Source organism: Neofelis nebulosa, chromosome 12, assembly GCF_028018385.1.
Source record: "Neofelis nebulosa isolate mNeoNeb1 chromosome 12, mNeoNeb1.pri, whole genome shotgun sequence".
NCBI lineage: Eukaryota > Metazoa > Chordata > Mammalia > Carnivora > Felidae > Neofelis > Neofelis nebulosa.
The window spans coordinates 69,511,009-69,529,661 of record NC_080793.1 but is presented as its reverse complement, the minus strand read 5'-3'; the positions used below and the strand labels follow the sequence as shown (position 1 = coordinate 69,529,661).

General features: G+C 43.4%; 1 protein-coding gene across 5 annotated transcripts in view; it reads left to right on the top strand.

Moving 5' to 3' along the window:
• The window catches only part of NTRK2 (neurotrophic receptor tyrosine kinase 2), a 338,116-nt gene that overhangs the window by 169,700 nt on the left and 149,763 nt on the right, over nt 1-18,653 (top strand). For 3 of the 5 annotated variants that reach the window (XM_058695571.1, XM_058695570.1, XM_058695573.1), the window contains 2 exons: nt 10,364-10,411; nt 15,944-16,132. In XM_058695571.1, the coding sequence (XP_058551554.1) occupies nt 10,364-10,411; nt 15,944-16,132 (237 nt within the window). The remainder of the gene's footprint in view (nt 1-10,363; nt 10,412-15,943; nt 16,133-18,653) is intronic. The other 2 variants (XM_058695572.1, XM_058695574.1) reach the window with 1 other exon arrangement.

Genomic DNA, 18,653 nt, shown 5'->3' with positions numbered 1-18,653 from the left:
TCAATTTTGATCCATTTCCAGAAAAGCAGTGGATCTTCAAGAGCCACTGGGCATTCGGTGGGGAAACACTAAACAAGTAAATACAGTTTCATCTGATGGGTTTGGGTTTCTTCCACTGACAGTGACACCAAGTAGCGGGGCCGATAGCTAATTCATGTGACCGGCATTCCATTCTAAATAATGGGTTTTCATTTCGTTCTATTTATGGCCATTTTATTCAATTATTTTTTTATTCAGCACCCAGCTTAACAGATATTGATACACAACAGATATTATGTACACAATAAGTGTATATAATCCTATTATGTTCTCTTCCATTATGGATGCTTCCTAATAGAAGAGCACGCAGTAATGAAATTAAATACACATCCGGGCTCTTGTATCGGCCTCACACATTTCCTGACCTTGGCGGAATTCAAAAGTGTGGAGGTAGGTGGTGGGACAGGAAGGGCGATGGTGGGTCACTGAAAAGCAAGACAAAGGATGATCTGGAGCAAGTAATCACGTTCCCAGATCAAAGGGAAGAAGTTGAGTATAGTTAAAAATGGAGACTATCCTTTAGCGGAATCCTGCTTAGAAAAGCGATCATCTCTTTCTCCCTCCAAAATTCCACAGAACAGCCGCACACACGAAAATGCCTGCATGGTGCTTTGCGTTAGCTATAGCAAGTGTTGGCCTAGGGGAACTAAAAAAAATTGCATGTTATGTACATGTAAATATAAATAATGTAAAGTAAATCTAACTATAACTATAAATATAAATATATAGCAGACATTGCAAAGGCATTTCCAAATGCATCTGACGTGGCAGCAAACCTTGAGGAGGGAGGAGTGGGGAGCGTAGCCTGCCTTCACTTTGGCCTCACTTGGCAACTGAACAGAATTGACAGGTCCGAGCAAGTCAGCCAAGGTCTGAGTCATTGTTTAGGTTTTCCATGGAAACGAAAGCTCATGGGAATCGACATAAAGTGTTTGCCAGACTCTATGGGTTTGTCATTCTCTTTGAGGGCCACTAATATCACTTCTAAGATGATTCGCTGAGATTCAGCCAATTTCCTTTCCAAACACTTGCTCTGAGTGCTTACCAACATTGCTTTGCAGAGAGAGGGAAATTTGGGGTGAATCTCAGGCAGTCATTCCCTGCACATTTAGACAGTGTGAACATGGAGATTTTGGGTGCATGCAACCAGACATCACCTGCCTTCCCTGCAGGAAGCTTGTGAACACTGAAAAAAAAAAATGTTTGTAGAGCATTTTTTTGCTCTCGCTACGGTGATACTCTAGAAAGGCAAAGCTTTGATAGGGCTCTCTTGTATCTATCAACTCTTGTTGGTAAACAGAGGTTGCCCCTGCCTTGCTCAAAGTTCCCAGCTTGGAAACAAATTATTAGAAGTTTCAGGTTCCATTTTTTTTTTTTTTACCCGCCCAGGGAAGACTGTGACTGCCGTTGTTAAAGAAAAAGCCTTTTGCAATAGATTTAAAAACAAAACAAAACAAAACAGTGATTTGTACAGTTTAATTGTGAATGACTAAGATGTGGACCAACTGAATTTCCTTGGAAATATCCCATATGTTCAAAATAAAAGAGGGAAGTAGTCAGCATTTCCCCCTCTCAAAGTTAAATGTTTGAAACATGGGATCAGGACATTTTGCCACATTCCAAGCAAGTCTGGTTTCATCTATTGCCACTTGAGACTTCTGAACTTTAAGTCTGTAGGATTTAAAGCTTTAGTCTGCTTTTATTTTTTTAACGCAGCAATAGAAGCTGACCAATTTTCCCTAATTAAAGTAATATCTAATCCCCCATAAGTTTCCTGGCACATAGCAAATATTCAGTAAGTACTGTTTGCTAAAATTGCATTTGCACAGCCAGGCCCTTCTCTCAAGATGAGGATATAGTGACCCAAAAGCATCTGAGCATTGTTTAGCAGGAGAAAATCTAGGCCAGTTGACTGAGAGCTTTTCTTTAAATTGCACATGATCTCACATTCCCAAAATACCCACGCACAGGGAAGCTATATAAGGCCATGTGGCAATCTGTTCTCAGTCATATGTGCCTAATGATTAGTACTATAGATTACTGGATTTTGAACAGTCCTTCAATGCCTTTTCGCAACCCCTGTCTTCATGGAGCAGGAAGCAGAGCCTATAAGGGGGAAGTGACTCACCTGAGGTCATGCGGTTTGTCTCTTGCCTTGTTTAGGGCCAGCCCCCTCTGACATCTGGTCTCCATCTTTATTCTTTATGCATCTTTATTCCACACTCTTGCCTGGAGTGCTGGGTTCTAAGTGTCGCTCGCCTTTAAATATTGTCCTCAGGGAGGTTTCATTGGAGTGCCAAAAATGAATCAGAGCGGTAGCAAACATATCTGCAAAAACATAGTGGTTTTTATGTTGAGTGTATCATTTGCATATTGGCATTTTCATTAGACTTGCTGAACTTACTGCGCTTTTTTAAGAAAGTTGTTTTCATTTATTGGACAAGTATTTCTTTGTTATAAGTTCATTTACTTTGAGAGAGAGCACAAGCAGGGACAGAGGGAGAGGGGAGAGAGAGAATCCCAAGGAGGCTCTGCTGTCAGCACAGAGCCCGAAGGGAGGCTCGAACTCACGAACTGTGAGATCATGACCTGAGTCGAAACCAAGAGTCAGACGTTTAACCAACAGAGCCACCCAGGCGACCCCGGCAAGGATTTCTTGAGGGTCTGTGCCAGGTACTGGAGGTACTACGTAGACAAGATCCCTGTTGCAAATGCCGTCGATGTCACACCCATACCTGCTCAGTGTCCACTGTGTGCGCTTGCCCACAGAGTCCTGTTGCAGGCGCCCATGACTCTGTCTCGGTGCTTTATCCTAGCCAGAAGCCCTCGGCCGGTGGCAAGTGACAGCGGAGAGGGAACGACCCTGCTTCCTCACCTTCTGGGCGGGATGACTCCAAGGTGCATTCACTACTGCCTCCCGAGATCCCCAGGGATTTGAACTCTAGTTGTACACAGTGTGTCCCATTGGACAAGGGCATCCACTGCCAGCTTCTTTCCCTGCCTGCTCCTGAGTCCTTGGGTCAGAGTCTGCTTCGGAGGAAGCCTTGTCTAAGACAGCCACTGACTTCTGGGAGCTCAAGTTCTAGGAAAGGATACAGACAATAAACAATAGATCAAGGAAGTAGGGCCATTTATTGGTGTGTGCCGAGAAGGATGAGATGGTAGTGGGGAGACCTTGGCTAAAGCGGCGAGGTTGGGGCCCTGCCGAGGATGTGCTGGCTGACCCGAAGGCTGGAGCAGGGATTAGAGAGCCCAGAAGAAGATTCTAGGAGGAGGCAAGAAGATGTGCAAAGTGAGCAGGGGCAGGAAGGAGGCCAGGATAGTGGCTTCGCAGGAGACGGCTGAGGCTACATCACGCAGGACTGCACAACGAGGAACAGGAGTTTATGCTAAACGCAACAAGAAGCCGCTGGAGCAGGTTAAGTAGGGGAAGGGTGTGCAGTCATCTGATTCCTACTTGAAAATGATTACTCTGGGGGCACCTGGTGGCTCAGTCGGTTAATCGTCCGACTTCAGCTCAGGTCGTGATCTCACAGTTCGTGAGTTCGAGCCCCCACATTGGGCCCTGGGCTGATGGTGTGGAGCCTGCTTGGGATTCTTTCTCTCTTCCTCTCTCTCTGCCCCTTCCATGTGCTCTCTCTCTCTCTCTCTCTCTCTCCCTCAAAAATAAATTAATAAAAAAGAAAACGATTTCTCTGGCAGCTCCACGGAGAAGAGATTGGGGGGAGGGTGCCGAGGGTGGAGCAGGACACCAGTTGGAGGTTCAGCTGAGAGATGGTGGACAGTTCTCAGCACCCGGCTTCAACTGTTGGCAGGGAGCATAATTAAATAGAGCTGAAAGGCAGACTACTATGCATTCACATCTTTGTCTCTAACACCGTTTAAATGTATTTTAGTGTTTCTCCGCATTTTGTGGTGAAGAACCCTTTGAAAATCTAGTGACATCTGTGGAGTTTTTGCTCCGGAAAGATGCAAGTGCGCAGGGATACACAATTTTGAATTTGCGTGATTTGTATGATTGGGAAGTTATGGAGTCAGTTAATTACACCTCAGATATCTATCTATCTCTGTATCTATCTCTGTATCTATCTATGTATCTAGATAGATATAGACAGATATAGATATAGATATAGATATAGATATAGATATAGATATAGATATTATTTGTCTACATGTATTAGTTGGCAAAGGCTCCCTACCATAGTAAATGAGTCCCCAAGTGGGTAATTGTTCAAACACAAGAGTTTATTTCGTGCGTATGGATGACAGAGGATAAATGACTTCATTGGCTTTCAGGGAGAATAATTTGGTTTCTACACAGCCTATACTTGTAAAATAATACTGGGAGAATTAGCATCATGTCTTCATGTCATAACTTTCAAGTTTGCTGTGAAGGTTGTTTCCACTCTGGACACATAGAGGGGGAAAGAGCATGGAGCGACACATAGGAGACGTCTTGACAGGCTGGCCTGGAAGTGGTACCGTCACTCTGGTCACCTTCCGTTGGCTGCAATTTAATGGTATGACCACAGCCAACCTCAAGGAGGGCTAGAAAGGGTAGTATAGCTGTGGGCCCAGAAAGAAGAGGGACATATAGTTTTCAGAGGGCACACAGCACTTTCAGCCATAATACACATTCATGTGGTTTCTTTGGTATTTGTCACACTGGAGGTGTTCAATGTTACTTTTCCTAAAGAACAGCATAATGAGTCACTTCAGAGATTTGAGGGAAGGTAAGGGATGAAGCCAATGAGGGTTGGTCAGAAGGACCCTTTCCATGATTTCCAGAACCAGTTAACTAACAGCAAAGCCTCTTCCTCGCCTGTGCAGATGGTACTTATATAAAGGTTGTGTCCTTAACTGAAAGATTAAGATTAAATTAAAGTAGAAACTTGGCCTCAGACTACACTTTTCTGCGCCCTGAAGAGCTGGAATTCATCTGAAATAAACTCTTACTCACTCTGGTTATGTGTCAGTTGGAAAGGGAGATGGCTGTATTGTCAACAAAATGATTCTTTGCGTTCATTTCCCCTCCACTCTGATGATCAGTCCTCCTGGTCTTTGAGGTAATAGGCAATCAGCCACTCGGTCAAGCACTTACTGAGTTTCTACTCTGAGCTCAACGCTGTCTTGTCCTCACTTTCCCTATAAGAGAAAGGCAGCCCGGAGGCTCCTCTATCCGGTACCCTTTAGGGAGTGGGTGTGGCCATAGGAAGCTGGAGGTAAAGTACATCCTGTCAGTGAATCATATTTTCCCATTTGCTCCCATTACAATGTTCTTGGGGGTGGAGGATGGTGAGTCTTGCTTTAAAATATAAAGAGATTACCTTCGAGAACACAACAAATTTTAATTCCTCCCGAATTAAAAGGGAGGAGAGCTGATTTTTCTCCTAACAGACTGAAACAATTTTTCTGAAACTTAGAGAAAAAAAAAATCCAAAAACTGTGTTCTTTGGAGATCAGAATGCTTCTCACAATTGCATTTAGAGTTTGTGTGATTCAGCACCCACGGGGAAGATTAGGTTTCTTCCACCTTGCCTGTTTCTCATTTCTTCCCCTGATTCTCTCGCCTGTATCATAAATATTCCTTTTCAGCCCCCTAAATTTTAGCTGTTTTCCTTTGAGAGACATTTGAAAAGCAATCTTTATTACCATTTATTTTGGATCTCCTCTTAGAGTTATTAATGTGTTAATGCATTCTTTTTCCTATATTCTCCTTCTCTGGTCAGGGAAGATTAAACTTTCTTCAATATGAGAAGGATTTAATTGGTTGATTTCATAATTTAGAGTCTTTGTTAGTCAGATTGCAGAAAGACAAGTTCCTTTGAACTCACTGCAACTACATTTGCTTTTGAAGGAGTCCTTTATTTTGCAGCAAATAAAGTGTCCTTATTAAACAGAAAATAAAAGAATGTCTGGCAGGACTCTACTCCCAATGGGTGAAACATCACAGGAAATTGAGAAATTGTTTCTTTTTGCCTTGTGAGAGAATTTTCCTGGTGAGATTTCGTATTAAGGTCTTAAGACTACTGCTTAAATCCATCAAGAAAGACCCATTGAACAAAGGACAGCTTTTGAGGAGGAAGAGAGGACCGATGTGACCTTGCTATCTCAGGTCTCGAATTGTCCAAGAAATCTGGGGAATGGCCAAGAAGATTGTCCTCTCTTACGAAATAATTGTGTCGCTGTGTTAGAGCTTAGACCTACCTACTTTAGCAACTTCAGATTAAGTTTGTCAAAAGGTAGCCGCAGTTGGCGGAGGCCCTTTCATTGGTACCTGCAGACGAGGGTGTCTCATTTGGCCAAATAAGAAATGTGTCCTAAGTACGGCATCTAGCGTGCATTCCCAGTTAGACTGTGGGCTCTGGAACTTGGGCCTTAGACCTGTGCCTGGGCTCTAGACCTGTGGTCCAGACACTGGATACTTCCCTCTTATCTTCTCCACAGAGACCCCTGACCTAGGATTTGTGCCCCACGCCCATGCTCTAAGGTTAGCCACTCAGCTGAGCTCTGCGTTCCTCACAGACACTCCGGGCAGCAGCACCATATGTCCTATTATCCAAAACCGAAACCTTCCTTCTTCACTCCCCATAGTCCCCCCAACGTGGCAAGTCCTACTCACTCCCCTAAACAGGCCTGACAGCCGTCTCCTGTCCCCGTGCCCCTCCACTGTGCCCGATTCAGGCCACAGCTCTCTCATGCCTTGATGTCTCTAGAAGCCTCCTTAACGGATCTCCTGCCCTCAGCTTTCCCTCTCACGATCCTGTTTCCATCCTGCAGCCAAAGTGATTTTTCAAAAATTCAGCTTGATCATATTACTGCTTGGCCCAAGGGTGTTTTGTTTTATTTTGTTTTGTTTAGAGCCTACCAGCAATTTTCATTGTAAAACCCAAACTCTTGGCCTGACCCTTGCTTCTGTTTCTCAGTTTCCTACCCTTTCCTGGTGCATCACCCCCCGACACATACAGAGCCCCCCACCCTAGCTGTGAGTGGATAGTGACAGTGCCTCTCTCTGCTTTTCCCCATTCTTGACTAATTCCTTTTTTGTTGTTGTTTTGTTTTGTTTTGTTGTATTTTATTTTATTTTTATTTTAATGTTTATTTTTGAGAGAGACAGAGAGAGAGAAAGAGAGGGGGAGAGAGGCAGAGTGTGAGTGGGGAAGGGACAGAGAGAGGGAGACACAGAATCTGAAGCAGGCTTCAGGCTCTGAGCTGTCAGCACAGAGTCCGACGCGGGGCTCAAACCCAGGAACCATGAGATCACGACCTAAGCCGAAGTTGGACACTTAACCAATGTAACCACCCAGGCACCCCGACTAATTCTTATTTTAAAAAACATGTGTATTTATTTATTTTGAGAGAGAAAAGAGAGCGAGAGAGACCACACTGAGCAAGGGAGGGGCAGAGAGAGAGAACCCCGATGCAGGGCTTGATCTCATGAACTGGGAGACCATGACCTGAGCCAAAATCAAGAGGCAGATGCTTAACCAACCAAGCCACCCAGCACCCCCCCCCCCCGCCCCACCCCACACCATTCTTGTCTTATTCCTATCTGTTACCCAGAAGCCAGAGAACTCTCCCTTGACCATCTCCCTTAGACTGGGATATATGTCCTCCTGTGAGTCCTCATGCATCCTGGATATACTTCTCCAATAGCTAATCCTCAATTGTCAGCTCCCTGAGGGCAGACCCAAATGAGGGAAGCTCATTTATCTTTGAATCCTCTATTGTACCTGTGTTGATCAAGAAAAAAAAAAAAAAAAAAGGAAGATCTAAAATAAAACAAAAGCATTTGGGGAGGGGTCTTAGAATTGCAATGTGGGGAGCACCGATTCAGGTAGAAACCCCAACTGTGTCCCATTTGAGGAGTGAAAGCCACTGGTCTTTATTAGCAAATTGCAGAAGTATTAGGAAACATGCACAAGCTGGTTTTCCAAAAATCATGTTTGGAAAATGTAATTACATTTTACGTCATTGGTTGAGTATACTATGTCAATTACTAGGAAAACACCTTTTGCAGAGCGTCCAGTTTTTATCCAGAATGTGGATTCAGCAGCTCTGGGTTCAGTCACATGCCTTTGCTTGGTTCAGCGGTTCAAGGTAGCTCCTGTTTCAAAAAAACAAGATGAAGTTTTAGTCTTCAAGCGGAGTGTCTCATGTTCAGAGGTCTGACCCAGGCTCACTCTTGTTGAACAAATGAGCAAGAACGAATGGCTACATACAGTGCTTTCCTATATATAAAATTGAATCTCGATTGTAATGTCCACTTTGGCTAATTATGGCTAAGCATTTTGGAAGATTGGAAAGACAACTATGAAAGAATGAAAAAAAAAAACAGATTTGGCATCGGAAGGGTGAGTCTGCTCAGTTACTACTTGGTATGACCTTTGCTAGGTTTATCAGCCTCTGAGTCTTAATTCCTTATCAATGAACAGAGGGTCATACGTTATAGGGTCTGGCGGAGGACTAAGGGAGAAATGTCTTGCGTGGGGGACACACCTGGTGAATTACAATATCTGAATAAATCAGAGGGGCTCTGACCCTCTTCATATCTGTGTTCTCATGTGGCAAAGGTGAGAGTTAGGTGGAGACACGCCATCTCTGTTCAGTTAGGTAGAGACATGTCAATGGCAGGATGGAGGTAGAAAATGGTTCACCCTTTGATTTCCCATTGGGTGAACTGTGAAAATACACTCCTGCCTTCTCACACACTATTAAGAAAAGTAGACCAGGTATGGTGGAAAAGCAGCTGAATTCGCGTGTTGGGCACCTTAACATTACTCATCCCTTTGGACTCACTAATTCCATTTCAGGATTTATCTGGAAGGAATGATTTTTGAAAATGGGGACGGATGCACCTGAGATGTGGACAGGTGTTCCTTACAGTCGTATTTATTATTACAATTGACGATAATCTGTAATGTGTAAATCAGTGAGGGGCTGCTATGACATTGTCCTTCTGCGGGTTCTCCGTAAGATGGAAACGATTTCGAAAAAAAAATGCTGAAGTGAAAGAGGCAGTCTTAAAAAGTTTGATCTACTGTTTAATTAAAACTATGTAAATCAAACAAATGGAGGAAACCAAAAATTGACCAGTAGGAAATACCCTCTGTTTTCAAAGGGTTTAGTGGTAACTAAGAAAGCCACAGACACAGCGCTGCCTCGCTAGACTGAGGACCCAGTGAATGAGGCTCACTGTCTTCTGTGCAAAGGGATCTTTATTTGGCATTGGATAGAGGCCAGACCTTCATCCTGTCTTCTAAAACCTGGAAGAAAGCATTCAGAGGAATATCAATCAGAAGTAAAAAATCGCCTTCGAGGTTGGGGAGCCCACGTTGTAGGCTACCAAGGGAGGAAGGTTAACTAGAAAAAAGAGTAATCATGATGACAACTGTGTAAGGCATTTTTTATCGTGCCAAGAGTTTTCATATACATTGTTTCACTTAAATTGGCTCTTCTACGCAGCTTTACATCTTCACTGCCTACAAAAACCACTGTAGACTTGAAGATCTGAAAAGCACAGTTACTTATTTGGGCCCCATACCCTTTATCCGCCTCTTATCCAGGGATCCCCCCACTGTGTAGAGTTCACTTTGAACCCCGCGGAAATTACACAGAGGGGCACAGTCAGGCCCAGGAAACAAATAGGCATTTCACTGTGGCTTTATTCCCTGGAGGACCTCCAAACATTTGTCAGATCTTTACTTACATGCGCTTCATGGAGCTTTGTGTGACAACAGGCACAGAGCTGCTGTGAACTCCCCACTGTCACACAGCAAGTCAGTGGCAGAATCTGTGTAGAATTAAGATCCCCCCCCTTTTTTTTTCTCCTTGAATCCCCCTCCAGCCCAAGTATCAGTTCTCCCACGGGACTACGTGTTCCTTTTGTCACTGCCTGCCTCAGCTCCACAAAAGATCTGTTTTGTCTTGTTATTTTCCCACATTGCTGCAGTCGAGAACCATGGTGCATTTGTCAAACGCGTTGTGTATTTTCATCCCTAGAGCTTAGTTAGATGATTCGATACTTAGGAAGAAGAGAGTGAGAAATCAAGAAAACCGCTCAGAGCCATTAACTCTCGATTTGGGCCATTTTTCTCAAAGACAGGCTACTGTCTCTTATCTGGTTCAAATGCCCATGTTCTCAGGATGAGACATAAATCTTTACACCAAAATTCAAGCATCTGTTTCCAGGTGTTTGAGAGGAAGCTTTGTTCTTCACAGGAGCTTTTTGAGGAAGTCTGTTATTTCACTAAGGACAGTGCTGAATACCCCTGGTTTACACTTCTCTTTCGAAGTTTATTTTATGTTTTGTTGTGGTTTTCAGATTTCTCATGGTTTGGATTTGGGAAAGTAAAATCAAGACAAGGTGTTGGTAAGTAGTTACTCCTTCTTTGGATAAGTAACGAGTTTATGTTGCTTGATTCGGATGAAATTGCTTGGCCCTTCTTCCCGCTTGTTGGCCCCATGATTAATTTTCTGTGTTCCTTGTTTCTGATTTGCTGAAGAGAGAGGGCTAGAATTTTTCCAGAAAAGGCATGGCTTTCACTCACTGAGTTCAGCAAATGGTTTTATATTTTTGAAGTCGACTTGTTTTCATCCCAGGAAGAATGCCAACTGTTGTACCAGGTCGAGGTAGTTGCTGGGCTTTTAAGAAGGTTCAGGAAAGAAAATGCAACAGCACCAAAACTCCATGTACAAGAAAGTTGGCTAAAAGTCACGTCTGGACAAGCTGGGATCTTAACTTCCTCCATTGGCCAAGATGTAGTACACTTCTGAATTGGTAAATCAGCTGTTCGTTTATGACCATTTCTCTTTCAAAACAAGACTCTAACGTCCAGACGCTCTGATTTGTACTTGATTGCATTCTATTCCTTGCATTCAGACTGTGTGCTGACAATTGAAAAGCAGAGTTTGTAGCTTACCAAATGAGTGCACATAATGTATCTCATCACTGGGATTGAAATCAGGTGTGATCTCCCGGGACCTCCAATTTGTTCAGTACTTTCTATGGGTACAGCGACTATGAACAGGAATTCACTAGAAAGCACAAAAAGACAGACTGTCTTACATCTTGCTCGTGTGTTTCCAAGATCTGGCCATCTTGGGCATCTGTGTATTAGTATATATTCTGGTAGCAAGGCTGGCTATAGGTAAAACTGCAAATTAGGGGAAATGTACCAGTGTCATGGAGCGTTCTGGTTCTGAGTCATCCGTTCCATGCAAGGAACTCTGTTTCCTTTCTTTCTATGAGCCTGATATTAGTAACCCTGACCCTTAGGTAGCCCCATGAATTCCAAGGTCAAAGCTCGTAATCAGCAAAGCTAAGGTAGGGACGTGGCAAATTGGAACATTAAACTCAGACATCTCAGGATTTGTTGGTGACTCCCCTAGGGGCACATTTCAGATTCAGCTAATCTCAGTCACTTTGCCAGGATACCAGAGACTGCCCTGCTGGGCGATCTTAAAGGTGCTCTGTGTTTAGGCTTTGTGTTCTGTGTATGTGTTGGCGGGGAGGAGGCAGAGGGTGATAAGGTTTCATACCATAGCGCTGTGAGATGGGGGTCTTTTCTCCACTAAACAGAAGATCACTGTAACCATGTAAGCATTTTCCAGGCCAGTTTGCCCTGCTGAGAGGTGCTTGTTCTTAGAAAACTTCAAAAACAGGGCTTCACCCTTTTAGGCCACAGCAGAGAGAATTTTCCTTCAGAATTGTTCTTTGAGCCACAGTCCGTCAGAGATGCTGCAGCTTTAAAATGTACGTTTTATTATTATTCGGGTCTGGTGAGGCCAAGAGGCCAGAGGAGGACAGCCATTGAAAAGATAGTCTGTTACTCGCCGTTCCTGAGAGGAGAGGGCAGCCACACCATGGTGGGGGGACCCCAAGAGTAACACTGGGGTCGGTCAGAGGGCAGAACATGGGGCAAGAGCCTTTATGGTGGTTACCATAAGAAGGAACTAGTGAGGCAGGGTAAGCAGGTTTAGGATCGGCTGGTTTGAGTGACCTTAGCAGACTCTGGGGCAGACAGGCTGTCCCCAGTTGGCTGGTGCCTGGCTCTGGGGTGACAGGGCAGGTGGATAGTGGCCCGGAGTATGGCAGCCTGATAAGGTGGTGCAGGCTATGGACTGGTTGGACTGGAGATGGAAAGAATGCTCTCAGAAAAGTTCTTTACCATCGCTAGGGACTGGCTATCCTGGGAGGGGCAGTTCCTTCAGGGTCAGTGAGGCCCCAGTGATGAAGCATCAGAATACAGACAGTAAAAGACATGGTTAATACAGCTGCCCAAGAACAATGGCCTCTCCCCTCGCCTCGAAGACATTGTTGGTCTTGAGAGAAGGAAACTCCTTTCCCAGGTGACTTTCAGCCATTCTTATCATAAGAACACAAGTCTAAGGCTTGGAAATATCTGTGAGTCAGACATGCAATATGCCTTACCAAGCAGCTCCGTTGACAGAAAAATCTCTCTTTGCACCTATGTCTCAACATAGTAAAATAAAAATGGGCTAAAAAATGTTTCCAGGCATAGCCCATATTTCTCAGCTCAGTAATTAGAACTATCCCCCCCCCCAACAACCTGGCAGGTTGCACATATCCCACAATTTGAAACTTCTTATTAATATTATAAGACTTTTTTTCAAACCCTCATGTGAATTCCTTATAACACGCTGTGATGTGCCCCTGACTCTTCTTCTGTCTGTCTTTTTGTGGTGTCTCCTCAAGCTCGTGCACAGACACACAATGACACATCCCGTGATAGGCACAGACAGCCTGCTGTCAAATTATATAGACATTCATTGTCCCTGCTGAGAGCTTTTTCCCCTTCCCAACTTTGCTGTGCTCCGTTAGATCAAAATGTTCATAGAAAAATGGGCTGGATCGCTGCAACCTTGCCAGCCATATCAATCTTCCAGGATTTAGAACATCGATGATGAAGGAAACAGCACTTGAATTAATATTTCACTTGATAAATTGTTGAGGTTTATGTGTTGCCGAGATTTGTCAACAGCGGCCTTCTGGCAAAGCAGAAAGGCTTTTGAAAAATGACCTCTGATGCTTTATACCACTTTTATGCTTAACATTCCCCCCTCCAAACAGAGAGCCCATTCCCTGGGGCTCTGTTACTGCAGAGTCGGGGGTTCTACTCAGAGAAACCAAGGCAAAGAAAGGGTCTCCTCTGATGGAGGAAGAAAAGCAAAGAGCAAGTATTTTGCTGTAATTCTTTAAGTCAGGGTTCCACTATGTACATGGCAGATGATCCAGAGCCCGAATTCCTGGAGGAGTCTCAGCATTGTCTTCTAGGTATCAGCTTCCTCCAAGATGATTGAATGCTACAGGAATGTTGATGGCCTGGCCTGGCCCAGGGGAGAGTCACAGAAGAAAGCAACTGGGATCAGTGTGTTTTAATCATTGCAGGGGCTCCAGAAGCAAATATCGCTGGCCTTCTGACAACATGTGGAAGGTCTGAACATGACAGCTCCTGCATTTCTGGGGGTAAATGTTGAGAAATGTACGACCTTGACTGCACCCACCTCGGGGAGTTCAGGCAGTAGCATGCTTTTGGTTCCTGCACCAGGAACACGGCAAGGGGGCCAGTGGTGGGGAAGTTTTACTGGCAAGGTGCAGAGAACGCTTAGCATAACACATTTATGTTTTTCCATCTCTGGGTTTAAGCTCTGGGTGATCTAGGCCTGTCAGGAAGCCAATCATAAAACGGGGATGGTTAAGGATATTGGAAAGAACTTGTCTTTATAGCTTTTCTTGGCAGAGTTTCTGCCTTTTAGTAATACCGGTGTGCTAGACTCAAGATGAGCACAACCAGTGAGCTTGCTTTTGCTTTGAGTAATCTGAAGATTCTAAATTGGCTGTGTGAGGACTTGTTTGCAGAATTAAGCCAGAGTGTATCATTAAAGGCAACTTAAATGCACATCCCCTTGAGAGGATGCTTTAAAAAATTACCTATAATAGCAGTTGGCTGCCTCCTGCATAGTTTGTTTAAGATTCAGCTAGCTGCGGAATGTCCAATTGTTATCACTACAAACTGTGATAATCCCCGTCTGAGGGGGAAAATGAATCTTGGAGGTCGGGGGACGGATTACCATTATCTTTCATAGGGGATTCGAAAATGTGTGACACAGTTACTTTCGTCTTTAGAATTGCCATGCTTCTCACTGAAATAGTTGATTAATTGAGAGGGAAAAGACAGAGAAGGGTGGAGGTGTGGAAGCATGTGTCCTGGGTGGTTGGATGACCGCACAATCCTGTGCTCGCTCAGCAAGTAGCAATTCAGGCTTTTCTTCCCCTGGTACGCAGTTGCTTGACTGATGCTTTTTCATCTTTCCTCCTTACCGTTCCTTCCTGTGTTTCTCTTGGCTTATGCCAGTAGCTGTGGCCAGTGGTCCGCTTCAGTGGGACCCTCCAGCCACGCAGTGCCCTGCAGAAACACGTGTAATATATGTCTGGGAGTGGGTGTTGACTTCTCACGTACAGAATCGTGAACCAGCGAGAACTTAATTGTCCTGAAGACAATTGTCTTAATTATCTATAGACCTTTAACTCTGTGCATCTAGTTTTGTTTGCAGACACATGGGCTTAGTGGTCAGTAGATAAATTGTTTAAACAAGACACAGTAGACCATATTTATGGGCATATACGTTCTTAGACTTGGGACCAGAAAGTTTAAGTCTTGTGTGAAATATGTCATGGCTGTGGCTTTAGTATAAAGACATCCATAGAGTAATCTACACATAATATTAGGGTTAAAGGCAAAGTGGGCAACTTGGCCGTGGGATTGATCCATTATTGTTATGAAAGTATTTTGTAGGCAAAATGCTAACAAGGTGTGTGCAGAAAGAGAAACATAGTAATAGGACCATCCAATGTAACTTTAGTCCACCGGTTGGAAGTTTATTAATAATACCTAGTAGTAATTCATACTCATGAAGCCCATTTAAGTTTATAATACACTTTGCTATTACTAGTCTCATAAAATAACAAGCAGATATTCTTTTGCACATTTCACAAATGTACGTGGATGTAGAGGTACAAAAAAGGCAAGTGACTTGTCCAAAGAGTGGAGGAAGGCACTCAGATCTTTAAACTGCTAATGCATCTTTTGGGATATGGTGACACAGGAATCCTGCATTCATGCTGGGAGTTTTAATGAGAGAGTGTTTGTCCTAAAGATGTTCAGAAAACAGAGAGCATATTAACTTACCGGAGAAGGAAGTCAAGACAGTGGAAACTTTGCCCATCGGTGGTGGGAATAGAAAATGGTGCAGCCACTTTGGAAAACAGTTGGGCATTTCCTCAAAATGTTAAACATAGAGATAGCATATGCCCTGGCAATTCTACCCAGGAGAAATGAAAATGTATGTCTACACAAAAACTTGTACGCAGATGTTCATAGCAGCATTATTTATTAGTGATGTGGAAATACCCCAAATGTCAACCTGTGGAAATGCCCCAAATGTCCATCAAAGGGATGAACGGATCAACAGAATGAAGCATATCCATACAATGGAATATTATTTGGCAATAGAAAGGACTAAAGTAATGACACATGCTACAACATGAGTGAAGCTTAAAAGCATGCTAAATGAAAGCCGTCTGTTTCAAAAGATCTCATATTAAATGATTGCATTTATATGAAATGTCCAGAATAAGTCCACGGAGACAGAAAATAAATGCAAATTCATGGATGCCTGGGGCTGGGAGTGGGGGACGTGGGGAATGACTGAAAACGTTCTCAAATTACGTTGAAGTGATGGCTGCACAACTCTCTGAATAGCCTGAAAACCACTTAATTGTATGCTTTCCATGGGTGAACTTCATGTATGTGTGAATTATAGCTCAACAAGAGCATTCAAAGCATTACAGGAGAATATGTTGTTTTTTTTCCAACTCCAGGCCCAGCTTCAGTTATCAGCAATGATGATGACTCTGCCAGCCCACTCCACCACATCTCCAATGGGAGTAACACCCCATCATCTTCAGAGGGCGGCCCCGATGCCGTCATTATTGGAATGACCAAGATTCCTGTCATTGAAAATCCCCAGTACTTTGGCATCACCAACAGTCAGCTCAAGCCAGACACATGTAAGTACAGCTGTTTATACTTACTTTTATACTTATTGGCCTGTTTGCTGCATAGCTATATCAATCAGCGTGTTTATCAGGGCGCCTGACAAGGATGACTGAGGGGAGGGGGCAGTGAAATGGCTGAGGATTGGTGGGGCTTTGGGCCGATGGAATAGATCCTTTAGTTTGCTGCTTATGGAATTCTCAGGGCGCGTGTCCTGCAGGGCCTGGGACTGTGGGCAGATATCGACTTCTCTTGGGATCCATTTCCCAAAACCATTTGTCACCATGAAGTTGGAATCAAGGCATGCTTGTCTTGAAAAAGATAGAGACAGAAACCAGAGGTAACAGTAGACTGCACATACATCAGTTACAAAAGACAGGCAATTGGTGGCTTTTAAACTGGATTTATTGAAAGTCATTAAAATATACACCATTGGTAGTCAGGAAGGTGCTGTGTTGCACACAGGTGGTATTGACTCGGGTAGTTCTGTATTATTGGTTCAGTTCTTGTTCCCAGCATGAGATTTGTGGTCATGCCACAATAGGAAAGACACATCACAACAGATCATGTGCATATTAAGTACACTGACCTGTTCTTCACAGGACCAAATGAACCCATTAGCCTCTGTTGAGAAGCTTGGGGTTTTCCTCAGAGACTCTTATCCTATCTTCAAAGCCACTGCTCAAATATAAAAAATGGAGCATGGCTTTATGGAAAACAAAAAATAAAACCACAGTGAACAAACAGGCTTATGCCATTGGAACTGCAGGCCTTTCTTCATACGTGAATAAGGAGCCAGAACATCAGGTGGCCTAGGCCTTAGGGGTTCACCTGACACCGATGGACACCTTCCGTCTATTTGGCATGTTCTTACTCTGTCTTAAATACTGTTCTCCTGCCTTGCCTCAGAGGTAAGGTGTAACAAGTGCAAAGTTAGATTTTGGAGACTGACTTTCCTAAGAACTCTCACAGGATAAAGGAACTTAGCAATAAGCATCTTTTCGCATATAAGGAAATACCTATAATTTCCTCCTATTCATTCAAATTTACCCCCAAGGTATGGTGAATATTGCATTTTAATGTAATCATTAGAAAAAAAACAGTATTATGACCTTGTAAAGTATGAAACTAGACCCACCATAGATTTCAGTTGAATATGCAATATGACAAGATAAATAGAATAGCATATATGAGGAATATTGAGTTCCTTGAAATAAAAATTGTTTGAAATCAAGGTATTATTAATCCTAATATTGTCATTATGGTGTGAACAAGATGCATGGAGGCACTGCTTAAAACGTATATTCTTTGTTGAGATAAGTGTCTTCCAAAGGTCCATGAAATACTCTGCATGCATAACAGTCAAATGTTGAATAAGGCAAATCAGGGTACTACGATGGGAGAATTCTGTCATCACTTTGATGGTGCTCCCCAGAAACAGAGTCTTTTGACACCCCTGTCACCACCAGTACCAGGTTATATGATATACTTCAGTTAACCTGAGGCTGTATTATAATTGAGGTTGACAAAAATCAACCTGTCCTCAAAAGTTTGTTCTTCTTTGTCAATGGGGAAATATAAAGCTGAATAATCAAGTAGATAGCATCAGTGCAATACATGCAATAAGAGAAGATGAACCAATGAGCAAGAAAGCAAATAAACAAATGAGAACCAAAAAGAATATAGACTAGGTGGCTGTTGAGTCTATAGTTCTATCTGGATGTGCTTTCTACCTTTTGAAGTCTCACAGAAAGTTTCTAAAGGTGGTTTCCTTAATTTAGAGTCCATGGAGAGTTTTTCAAAGTTTTTTAAGTATACATTTTGGTTATTTTGGAGGAGTCTTGGATTTGTGGCTCAGCCACTCTATGTCACCCCCACTTAGAAGGCATGGGAAGCAAGTTTAGGAGACTCGTATCCTCCCCTCAGTTTCCGTCCTCCAGAACATTGATTCTTCATTTAGTAGTTCCTTCCTTATAAAGTCTTGCTGGGCCCTTCACCCAGTGGTCCTTACCCTGCTCAGGGTTCTCAGTCACTCACAACATCTTACATCAGAAGAATTTTTTTTTCTTCCAGGCATCAACTTATATGCTCTTTCATGATTTAAAAAAAAATTTTTTTTTAACATTTATTCATCTTTGAGAGACAGAGACAGACAAAGCATGAGCGGGGAAGGGGCAGAGAGAGGGAGACACAGAATCCGAAGCAGGCTCCAGGCTCCGAGCTGTCAGCACAGAGCCCAACGCGGGGCTCGAACCCACAAACTGTGAGATCATGACCTGAGCTGAAGTCGGACGCTCAACTGACTGAGCTACCCAGGCGCCCCACTCTTTCATGATTTTAAGAATACTTACCATCATACATCTTCCATGAGTCTTTTTCAAAGAAATGGGAATGAAGAAGCAGTTTACTTCTTTCCTTCTCTTCATTCTTTCCTAAATGTCATTCTTTACCCCATAGTTTTTTCCTTTATCTTCAATGTATGTTGCTTCTTGTTAGGTCCTGAGTCTGACCACTCTTCAGTATGTGTTTATATAG